Source organism: Pseudophryne corroboree, chromosome 8, assembly GCF_028390025.1.
Source record: "Pseudophryne corroboree isolate aPseCor3 chromosome 8, aPseCor3.hap2, whole genome shotgun sequence".
Lineage (NCBI taxonomy): Eukaryota > Metazoa > Chordata > Amphibia > Anura > Myobatrachidae > Pseudophryne > Pseudophryne corroboree.
In genome coordinates, this window is record NC_086451.1 from 62,718,827 (window position 1) to 62,730,937 (window position 12,111).

The 12,111-nt window shown below is 49.5% G+C and overlaps 1 protein-coding gene across 8 annotated transcripts in view; it reads left to right on the forward strand.

Moving 5' to 3' along the window:
* Positions 1–315: 315 nt before the first annotated feature.
* SH3GLB2 (SH3 domain containing GRB2 like, endophilin B2) overlaps positions 316–12,111 on the forward strand; it is a 130,856-nt gene continuing 119,060 nt past the window's right edge. For 4 of the 8 annotated variants that reach the window (XM_063936492.1, XM_063936498.1, XM_063936497.1 and 1 more), the window contains exon 1: positions 317–557. In XM_063936492.1, the coding sequence (XP_063792562.1) occupies positions 495–557 (63 nt within the window). In that variant the 5' untranslated portion in view covers positions 317–494. Of the gene's footprint in view, positions 558–12,111 lie in introns of all 8 variants that reach the window. The other 4 variants (XM_063936493.1, XM_063936495.1, XM_063936494.1 and 1 more) reach the window with 2 other exon arrangements.

Sequence of the window (12,111 nt, forward strand, 5' to 3'; positions counted from 1 at the left end):
TAATAATAATAATAATAATAATAATAATAATATTTATAGGACTTAAGTGGTAGCTGAAGTAGGAGGGTGCATTTTGTCAATATATTCTATAGTACATCTGAGACTTGCTTAGCAATCTTACGATACCATTCCTTTCAACCAGGAGGCTCATGGATTACACAGATTCTATGGCTGATCAAAACTATGTGAAATGCAGGCTTGAAGTCAGCCAGCCACAGAACCTGTGTAATTAATTCGTGTCTTGGTTTAAAGGGACAGTATGGTAAGCCTAACTATAAACACAGACAGGATATGGCATTTTTCCTTTAATAGGTAAACTAGTCGATGCCGGATGACATGGATGCTGGAGAAGGTTGGATGCTGTGTGCGGATGATTGAGCTCCCCTGGCCAGCAGCAGTGGGTGGGAAGATCTGGGACTGGAAGCAGCAGCAGCAGCAGCTGATGCAGCCTGGTTCTGAGTGCAGGACACTTGCTGCAAGTAGCTGCTGACATCATGGATTTCAACGTAAAGAAGCTGGCCTCAGATGCAGGGGTTTTCTTCACCAGGGCTGTGCAGGTGAGAGCCAGGGGGGAAGATGTGTGGGTGGAGGGGGGATAACTGTGTCCCAGGGAACTGCCCCCGCACCGCACCCCTCCCCTCTGCAGCATTCTCTGATGCTCCTTATCCCTCCATCTTTGCTGCACTGTGTGCATCTCCCATTATACAGAGACCCACCTGCTGCTGCTGGAGCATCTCTTGGCTAGGCTGCCATTGGCACTGCTTGCACCTTGTAACATGAGTCTGTGACAGCTGCTGCAGAACCTCACTACACCAGTGACAGTAACTGCCTTTCATGAGAAATTTATTAGATTGAAGTTCTATAAAAGGTGCATTTTTTCAGCATTGCCCAAAAGCGACCCCGACCTCAGGGTTAATAGGTCAGTAGTTGCAAGGAGCCCCTGTACCTATCATATTAGAAATTAGTCACAGCAGAAGTGCAATCAGTAGTGTTTGCATGATCCCTGCTTCTTGCTAAAACTGTTTTCACTGTTTATTGTAGCTATTTTAATTTGAGTTTATATTTTTGCTGATAAAGATGTCAAAGTAAATCTGGAGGTCAGAGGTCCTAGGTCATTGGTTTCTGTCTTTCTGACTGTGTAAGCCCCGGTCCTGTAGGCCACAAACCGTCTACAACTTGTATATTTGTGAATGGCTTGAAAAGGATATGATTGAAATATTTGCTAATCCTATATAATAAAAGGTTAACACTGCTCCTTACATCTATAGGGGCAATTCAAGTGTTTTGCGCACCGGCGGCCACTAGATGGCGCCCGATGGAGCAATTACAGTGTTAGGCCGTTCGTGCGCGCACAGCTGCCAGTCCTGTTGTTCTGTCATTTTGATGGGCTGTTACTTAGTGTCCGACTGTAGCAATCTGATATTTACATTCATTGTTTAGGTGCAGTAGATTGATGAAAGCTGATGGATATTTGTTAGTGCATTTTGGCACTTTAATAAATATCCCCATTGGCATTCTTTGTCGTTAAGCTTGTTTATATAGTTGCAGGGGTTTATGCATACAGACGTGAATGTTTATAAAATATGACCACTTTTAAAATCGGTATCCGGACTCCAGGTCGACAACAAAAAGGTCAACACACCTTAGGTCGACATGGACAAAAAGGTCGACATGGGCAAAAGGTCGACATGAGTTTTTCACAATTTTTTTCTTTTTTGGAACCTTTTCATACTTAACGATTCACGTGGACTACGATTGGAACGGTAATCTGTGCCGAGCGAAGGCACTATGCCCGAAGCATGGCGAGCGAACGCGGTGCACTAATTGGGGTTCCCGGTCACTCTACGAAGAAAACGACACCAAAAAAACATAAAAAAACTCATGTAGACCTTTTTCCATGTCGACCTTGTTCCTGTCGACCCTTTGTCCATGTCGACCTTTTGTCCATGTCGACATAAGGTGTGTCGACCAATTGGCATCGACCTAAGGTGTGTCGACCTTTTTGTTGTCGACCTGGAGTCCCAGACCCTTTAAAATCTACCTCCTGTGCTATATGGGAACTTGCCTGTGTGTAAAGCACTGTGTGATATGTGAAGGGCCCCATACACTAGAGCGACCTCATGTTGGAGGCGATCGCAGGCGATCACCCTGGCAGGATCGCCCAGGATACATCGGATGCTGTCCTTTTGCATCCGATGTATCCTTGATGATCGGCCCGGAGACACCTAAAAAATGCCCGATTTCACCCACTATATCGGGCCGAATGCCCGAATTGGGCTGAAATTGGGCATAATCACTCTAGTGTATGGGGCCTTTACTGTAATACACAAGTTTAAAATGATTGATATAATGATTTGCCAGGATTAATATACATTTGTTTGTGGTTATGCATAAACAGTTACACTCATGGTATAATATGAAGTGGATCATTATTACATTATATGATGGCAATTTACTAAATCCATCTGTGGGTATGGACAGCTGTGGTAAATAATTGCTTAACAATATTGGTTTATAGAAATGAGACCAAACACTGATGAGGTAATTGTACATTAGTTCTGTACACATATTATAATGGCTAATGTACTGTCTGGCAGTGCCCGGCGGCAGCAACTATGTGACAGTCACGCTCTCCTGATTCCCTGTGTAATAATAATAGTAATAAAACTCTGTGGCGTGAGCTGCAGCTACAGGTAAAGTGTAGCCCTATAGAGGTCTTTTAACCATTTTTAATAAGACTGGAATGTCTTTTATATTAATGGAAAGCCTCTGCACATATTTGCAGGGAGATGAAGTCTTGATCAAGACTTTTTGGAGCACACGTGCTTTTAACTGTTTGCTCTACTTTTGTGGATTGACAGTGAGGAACTACTCCAGGCGGTTCCGGTATGAATGGTCGACCACTATTGGTCGACATGGACTAATTGTCGACACATGAAAAGGTCGACATGGATTTTTGAACAGTTTTTGGTGTAATTTTTTCCCGTAACATGACCAGGAACCCCAATTAGTGTACTGCGTCCCCTTGCATGGCGGGCAAGGTGCCTCGCTCCGCTACTACTGCGCTCGGCACAGGTTACCGTTCCCAATCGTAGTCCAAGTGGATGATAAAGTATGACAAATCTAAAAATCTATAAAAAAAAAAAGCCATGTCAACCTTTTCAAGTGTTGACCAATAGTGGTCGACTTAATGACTGTCGACCATAACATGGTCGACCATCCAAACTTATACCCTCCAGGCTGCTTCTGGGTTTTCCATCTTCCTTGTGGCCAAAGTATGACCGCTGTTGTGACTTACTGGCAGCCAATGCGCTGTAGAGTTCCTGAATTTATCAAATTGCCCTGAAGAAGGTAGAGAGGATGTAAAGGGGAATTTACATTTTGCATCTGTTCCTTTTGCTATACTGTGCAAACTGGAGCATATAGCTGAAATCTTTGTACGTGTGTACTGCTGTACAAAAGAGTGGGGTTTATTTATCAAGCACAAAATGCGTTATCACAACTCATAAAGCTTTTTGCAGTGTATCAAAAGTTGCTTGCGTTGGCTATTTCTGGCTGTAGCCGTGCACGTGTGGTCTGGCAATCCTGGCACTGCTTACCGGTTCCGGTATGAATGGTCGACCATGTTATGGTTGACAGTCATTAGGTCGACCACTATTGGTCGACATTGACATGGTCGACATGGACACATGGTCGACACATGAAAAGGTCGACATGAGTTTTTTAACTTTTTTTGGTGTCGTTTCTTTGCGTAAAGTGACTGGGAACCCCAATTAGTGCACCGCTTCCCCTCGCATGGCTCGCTTCGCTCGCCATGCTTCGGGCATGGTGCTTTTGCTCCGCTACCGCTTCGCTCGGCACAGATTACCGTTCCAATCGTAGTCCACGTGGATCGTAAAGTATGGAAAAGTTCCCCAAAAGTAAAAAAAGTAAAAAAATGCATGTCGACCTTTTCATGTGTCGACCATTTTCATGTGTCGACTATGTGTCCATGTCGACCATGTCAATGTCGACCAATAGTGGTCGACCTAATGACTGTCGACTATAACATGGTCGACCATGTGAACGGATACCCTGCTTACCGCTGCCAGCCAATAGGGCCGAGAAGTTGAGCTAGTGTTCATTCTAGGGATGTAGTACTGCTGACCGGCGGTCAGCTTACCGACGCCGGGATCCCGGCAGCATACCGACGCCGGAATCCCGGCGGGGAGGGGCGAGTACAGCAAGCCCCTTGCGGGCTTGCTGCGCTCGTCACGCTGCGGGATTGGTGGCGACCTGCGGTCGCCACGGGTTCTATTCCCACTCTATGGGTGTCGTGGACACCCACGAGTGGAAATAGTCCCTGTTGGTCGGCATGCCGACCATCGGGATAGTGACCCGTCGGGCTAGGGAAGGAGGTCATGTGACTGTCGGTCAGCTGACCGGCGGTCACATGAATACCACCCCATTCTAGCACCCTGAATCTGTCGCAACCTGTGCAGTTCCATTTTCCTGCCTGAGGTGTCACTCTCTGCTTCTAGCACACTGTGGTCTTTATATCAGTGCTGAAATACAGACCATAGTGCAGGGGTGGGCAATTATTTCAGCTGAGGGGCCACTTGACATTTCCTGTCAGTATCCGAGGGTCACATACAAAATAGCAGCTCGCCCCACTTGCCAAAAATATAGGGACGTGGCTTTATGTGGAAGGGGTGTGGGGAAAAAATAATACAGATTCCTATTAGGCTGCACAATAGTCTCCATTATTCAAATTGCGCCACACAGCGCCACTTACACACATTACACCAGGTAGAGCCCTTTTTACACACATTACGGCAGGTAGAGAGCCTTTTTACACATTAACATTTTATTTAGGATAATTATTGTGCAGCAAGCAAATTATCCAGTGTCTTATGGCCCCTGGGGAAAGGTGTGACACGGTGACAGAACACGGTGGGGGTGACACAGTGACAGAACACGGTGGGGGTGACACGGTGACAGAACACGGTGGGGGTGACAGAACACGGGGGGGGTGACAGTGACAGAACACGGTGGGGGTGACACGGTGACAGAACATGGGGGGTGTGACACAGTGACAGAACACGGGGAGGGGGGGTGACAGTGACAGAACACGGGTGTGTGACACGGTGACAGAACACGGTGGGGGTGACACGGTGACAGAACACGGGGAGGGGGGGGTGACAGTGACAGAACACGGGTGTGTGACACAGTGACAGAAAACGGTGGGGGTGACACAGTGACAGAACACGGGGAGGGGGGGTGACAGTGACAGAACACGGATGTGTGACACGGTGACAGAACACGGGGGGTGTGACACAGTGAAAGAACACGGGGGGGGGGGTGACAGTGACAGAACACGGGGAGGGGGGTGACAGTGACAGAACACGGGGGGTGTGACACAGTGACAGAACACGGTGGGGGTGACAGTGACAGAACACGGATGTGTGACACGGTTACAGAGCACGGGGGGTGTGACACAGTGAAAGAACACGGGGAGGGGGGGTGACAGAACACAGTGGGGGTGACAGTGACAGAACACGGGGGGGGTGTGACATGGTGAGAACATGGTGGGGTTGACAGCGACAGAACACGGGGAGGTGACACAGTGACAGAACACGGGGGGGGGGGAGGTGACACAGTGACAGAACACGGGGAGGTGACACAGTGACAGAACACGGGGAGGTGACACAGTGACAGAACACGGGGAGGTGACACAGTGACAGAACACGGGGGGTGTGACACAGTGACAGAACACGGGGAGGTGACACAGTGACAGAACACGGGGAGGTGACACAGTGACAGAACACGGGGGGTGTGACCGTGACAGAACACGGGGAGGTAACACAGTGACAGAACACGGGGAGGTGACACAGTGACAGAACACGGGGAGGTGACACAGTGACAGAACACGGGGAGGTGACACAGTGACAGAACACGGGGGGTGTGACACAGTAACAGAACACGGGGGGTGTGACACAATGACAGAACACGGGGGTGTGACACAGTGACAGAACACGGGGGTGTGACACAGTGACAGAACACGGGGGTGTGACACAGTGACAGAACACGGGGTGTGTGACATAGTGACAGAACACGGGGGGGGTGACAGAACACGGGGGTGTGACACAGTGACAGAACACGGGGGGTGTGACACAGTGACAGAACACGGGTGGTGTGACACGGTGACAGAACACGGGGGGTGTGACACGGTGACAGAACACGGGGGGTGTGACACGGTGACAGAACACGGGGGGGGGTGACACGGTGACAGAACACGGGGGGGTGACACGGTGACAGAACACGGGGGGGGGTGACACGGTGACAGAACACGGGGGGTGTGACACGGTGACAGAACACGGGGGGTGTGACACGGTGACAGAACACGGGGGGTGTGACACGGTGACAGAACACGGGGGGGTGGCACGGTGACAGAACACGGGGGGGTGGCACGGTGACAGAACACGGGGGGGGGGGGGGTGACACGGTGACAGAACACGGGGGGGGTGACACGGTGACAGAACACGGGGGGGGGTGACACGGTGACAGAACACGGGGGGGGGTGACACGGTGACAGAACACGGGGGGGGTGACACGGTGACAGAACACGGGGGGGTGACACGGTGACAGAACACGGGGGGTGTGACACGGTGACAGAACACGGGGGGGGGGGGGGTGACACAGTAACAGAACACGGGGGGGTGACATGGTGATAGAACACGGAAGGGATTGGTACAATGAGAGCTAAAGATCTCTCCCCCAAACCTAAAAACAGTCTGACGCCACTACCCGCACACACAAATATACACACACACAGTCTCTCTCTCTCTCTCTCTCTCTCTCTCTCTCTCTCTCTCTCTCTCTCTCTCTCTCTCTCTCTCTCTCTCTCTCTCTCTCTCTCTCTCTCTCTCTCTCTCTCTCTCTCTCTCTCTCTCTTTCACTTTTCCCATTAACTTATTGATCTGGCTGGCAGTGGCAGGAAGGATGGATCTGTAGCAGTCTGGCTCTTGTCCCGTGTAGCTCCGCCCCCTGAGGTCCCGTGTAGCCCGCCCCCTCATCGGCACCTAGCCCCGCACCCTTCTCGGCTGAACACAGCCGTTGTCACTGGGGACTCTGGAGGAGGCTGCTACAACGCAGCAGCAGGGGAGAAAGGCGCCGCTGGCAGCTTGGAGGTACTGTGCAGAGCAATGACAAGCAGCTCAGCCGGTCGGGCCGCTTGTTGTCATTGCTCGCTGGTGGGAGGCAGTGGGCCGGGCAGGATCGGTTTGCGGGCCGCATCCGGCCCGTGGGCCGTATTTTGCCCACCCCTACCATAGTGTGATAAAAGCACCAGAGCAGAGAGCAACACCCCGGGCAGGAAAGAGGAACTGCGCGGGTTGTGACAGGTGCAGGGTGCTAGAATGACACTACCTTTATAACCAGTTACAGGGGAATGGTGCCTAGGATCCCATGTACGTTTTTATATCTCTGATTTCCTTTTCCCAAGTGTATAACAGCTACATAATGGGGGTAAAGTGCAGTCAGGGAGATTGCTAGACTCTTTATGGAGTCAGGGAGATTGCTACTCTTTCAGGGAGTCTCCCTAAAGGGCACTACACACTAGGCGATATTATCGACCATCGATATTATCGATGGTTGTTTTTTTCTTTTCTTTTTTTCCCACCAACGATTTAAAGCCTACACACTGGACGATATGAGTACAAACATCTATATCGTCCAAATTGACTGACATGTTCAAACGATGAATCATTGCGGTCATATCTTTCAAATATATCGACCAGTGTGTAGGGCCCTTTACAGTCAGGGAGCTGGTAAATACAGTATGGTCAGAGCACCTATTACACACCTGTTTAACAACTGCACACGTGCGATAGGTGGGGCTAGGCCGACACATACTAAATGTTGATTTTGTGAGTCTCTTGTCAAACTAATGTGGAAAGATTGTCCTGTCAGATTCAGCTTTATGGAAAACGTATGCGCCCTACACACTTTCATATCATGCAGTGAGATCTGTAAGTTCTCTTTCATTAATGAACGAGAACTCGTTCATATCGTGCAGTGTGTAGGCACCAATGATTAACGATGCGCAGCCCCGCGCTCGTTAATTGTTGGTGTTGGGTAGCTTATGCATGCAGGCCAATATGGACAATCTCGTCCATATTAGCATGCACTGCTATGGAGCCGGGTGACGGGGGGAGTGAAGAAACTTCACTCCCCCCGTCACCTCCCCCTGCCGCTGGGTTGGCCGCGTCCGCCGTCGGGCAGCTCGGCGGTGGATCGCCGAGTGTGTAGGGCCCATAAGTCCACACATTGAGCTTGCTTCATGATGCTGTCCTTTTTTGCAATAGGCAATTTCACCCCACTCAACTCCCCTTAAATAAACAAGACCTTAGGAGTTTATAGGTAAGTGCTAGACAAGTGCCAGCAGCAAGGGTTTACCAACACTCTGATTATAGAGTCAGTTTTGTTCTTCAGTGCTGAGAAACGCTATATTTGTATGTAATAGCCTCAGGAGTAATTGATGTGATTTGCACCCTGTTTGCAGCGTGGGATCACGTTGGGTGCATTTAGTGAATTGTGAGTCACACATCGTCTACTTCTTAATTTTAAGAAGCTTATACCATGGAACATGTTACTGGCGTCGTGCAGTGCTGGTATTTGTGTTATGGGTCACAGAGGCACAGTCATTATGCAGTAAACATCTGACGTGGAGATATGTGACATCAGCATAAGGGAAGTTACAGCTCATATACACTAAAAGGACACATCCACACATTTGCCAAGGTTATGTAAGAATAAGGAGATAAACCATAACTGGTTATTGAATTTTCTCTAACGTCCTAGTGGATGCTGGGGACTCCGTCAGGACCATGGGAATAGCGGCTCCGCAGGAGACAGGGCACAAAAGCAAGCTTTTAGGATCACATGGTGTGTACTGGCTCCTCCCCCTATGACCCTCCTCCAAGCCTCAGTTAGGTTTTTGTGCCCGTCCGAGCAGGGTGCAATCTAGGTGGCTCTCCTAAAGAGCTGCTTAGAAAAAGTTTTTAGGTTTATTATTTTCAGTGAGTCCTGCTGGCAACAGGCTCACTGCATCGAGGGACTTAGGGGAGAGATTTTCAACTCACCTGCGTGCAGGATGGATTGGAGTCTTAGGCTACTGGACATAGCTTCAGAGGGAGTCGGAACACAGGTCACCCTGGGGTTCGTCCCGGAGCCGCGCCGCCGATCCCCCCTTACAGATGCTGAAGATCGAGGGTCCGGAAACAGGCGGCAGAAGGCTCTTCAGCCTTCATGAAGGTAGCGCACAGCACTGCAGCTGTGCGCCATTGTTGCTACACACTTCACACTGAACGGTCACGGAGGGTGCAGGGCGCTGCTGGGGGCGCCCTGGGCAGCAATATTTAATACCTTTGATGGCAAAGAATACATCACATATAGCCATTGAGGCTATATGTATGTATTTAACCCAGGCCAGATATCTCAAAACCCGGGAGAAAAGCCCGCCGGATAGGGGGCGGGGCTTATTCTCCTCAGCACACAGCGCCATTTCCTGCTCAGCTCCGCTGTGAGGAAGGCTCCCAGGACTCTCCCCTGCACTGCACTACAGAAACAGGGTAACAAAGAGAAGGGGGGCATATTTTGGCGATATTTATATATTTAAAGCGCATATAACAAAAACAACACCTTTTAGGGTTGTTTATATACATTTTATAGCGCTTTTGGTGTGTGCTGGCAAACTCTCCCTCTGTCTCCCCAAAGGGCTAGTGGGGTCCTGTCTTCGATAAGAGCATTCCCTGTGTGTCTGCTGTGTGTCGGTACGTGTGTGTCGACATGTATGAGGACGATGTTGGTGTGGAGGCGGAGCAATTGCCGGTAATGGTGATGTCACCCCCTAGGGAGTCGACACCGGAATGGATGGCTTTAATTATGGAATTACGTGATAATGTTAGTACATTACAAAAGTCAGTTGACGAAATGAGACGGCCGGAAAACCAGTTAGTACCTGCTCAGGCGTCTCAGACACCGTCAGGGGCTGTAAAACGTCCCTTACCTCAGTCAGTCGACACAGGTACCGACACAGATGAATCTAGTGTCGACGGTGAAGAAACAAACGTATTTTCCAATAGGGCCACACGTTATATGATCACGGCAATGAAGGAGGCTTTGCAGATCTCTGATACTGCAGGTACCTCAAAAAGGGGTATTATGTGGGGGGTGAAAAAACTACCTGTAGCTTTTCCAGAATCAGAGGAATTGAATGACGTGTGTGATGAAGCGTGGGTTAACCCAGATAGAAAACTGCTAATTTCTAAGAAGTTATTGGCATTATACCCTTTCCCACCAGAGGTTAGGGCGCGCTGGGAAACACCCCCTAGGGTGGATAAAGCGCTCACACGTTTATCAAAACAAGTGGCGTTGCCGTCTCCAGATACGGCCGCCCTCAAGGATCCAGCAGATAGGAGGCTGGAAACTACCCTGAAGAGTATATACACGCATACTGGTGTTATACTCCGACCAGCAATAGCCTCAGCCTGGATGTGCAGTGCTGGGGTAGTGTGGTTGGATTCCCTGACTGAAAATATTGATACCCTGGATAGGGACAGTATTTTATTGACTCTAGAGCAATTAAAGGATGCGTTTCTTTATATGCGAGATGCTCAGAGGGATGTTTGCACTCTGGCATCGAGAGTAAGTGCGATGTCCATATCTGCCAGAAGAAGTTTATGGACGCGACAGTGGTCAGGTGATGCGGATTCCAAAAGGCATATGGAAGTATTGCCATATAAAGGAGAGGAATTATTTGGGGTTGGTCTATCGGATCTGGTGGCCACGGCAACTGCCGGCAAATCCACTTTTTTACCTCAGACCCCCTCCCAACAGAAAAAGACACCGTCTTTTCAGCCGCAGTCCTTTCGCTCCTATAAAAACAAGCGGGCAAAAGGACAGTCTTATCTGCCACGAGGCAGAGGAAAGGGTAAGAGAGGGCAGCAAGCAGCCCCTGCCCAGGACCAGAAGCCCGCCCCGGGTTCTACAAAGCCATCAGCATGACGCTGGGGCTTTACAAGCGGACTCAGGAGCGGTGGGGGGTCGACTAAAGATTTTCAGCAATCAGTGGGCTCGCTCACAGGTGGACCCGTGGATCCTGCAGATAGTATCTCAGGGTTACATGTTGGAATTCGAAAGATCTCCCCCTCGCCGTTTCCTAAAGTCTGCTTTACCAACGTCTCCCTCAGAAAGGGCGACGGTATTGGAAGCCATTCACAAGCTGTATTCTCAGCAGGTGATAGTCAAGGTACCCCTCCTACAACAGGGAAAGGGGTATTATTCCACACTATTTGTGGTACCGAAGCCGGACGGTTCGGTAAGACCTATTCTAAATCTGAAATCCTTGAACCTGTACATACAGAAATTCAAGTTCAAGATGGAGTCACTAAGAGCAGTGATAGCGAATCTGGAAGAAGGGGACTTCATGGTGTCCCTGGACATAAAAGATGCTTATCTGCATGTCCCAATTTACCCCTCACACCAAGGGTATCTCAGGTTCGTGATACAAGACTGTCATTATCAGTTTCAAACGCTGCCGTTTGGTTTGTCCACGGCACCTCGGGTCTTTACCAAGGTAATGACCGAAATGATGGTTCTTCTACGAAGAAAAGGCGTATTAATTATCCCTTACTTGGACGATCTCCTGATAAGGGCAAAGTCCAGAGAACAGCTGGAAGTCGGTGTAGCACTAACCCAAGTAGTGCTTCAACAACACGGGTGGATTCTGAATCTTCCAAAATCTCAATTGTCCCCGACAACACGTCTGCTGTTCCTGGGAATGATTCTGGACACGGTTCAGAAAAAGGTGTTTCTCCCGGAGGAGAAAGCAAGGGAGTTATCCGAACTTGTCAGGAACCTCCTAAAACCAGGAAATGTGTCAGTACATCAATGCACAAGAGTCCTGGGAAAGATGGTGGCTTCTTACGAAGCAATTCCATTCGGCAGATTCCATGCACGAATATTTCAGTGGGATCTGCTGGACAAATGGTCCGGATCGCATCTGCACATGCATCAGCGGATAACACTGTCACCAAGGACAAGGTTGTCTCTCCTGTGGTGGTTGCAGAG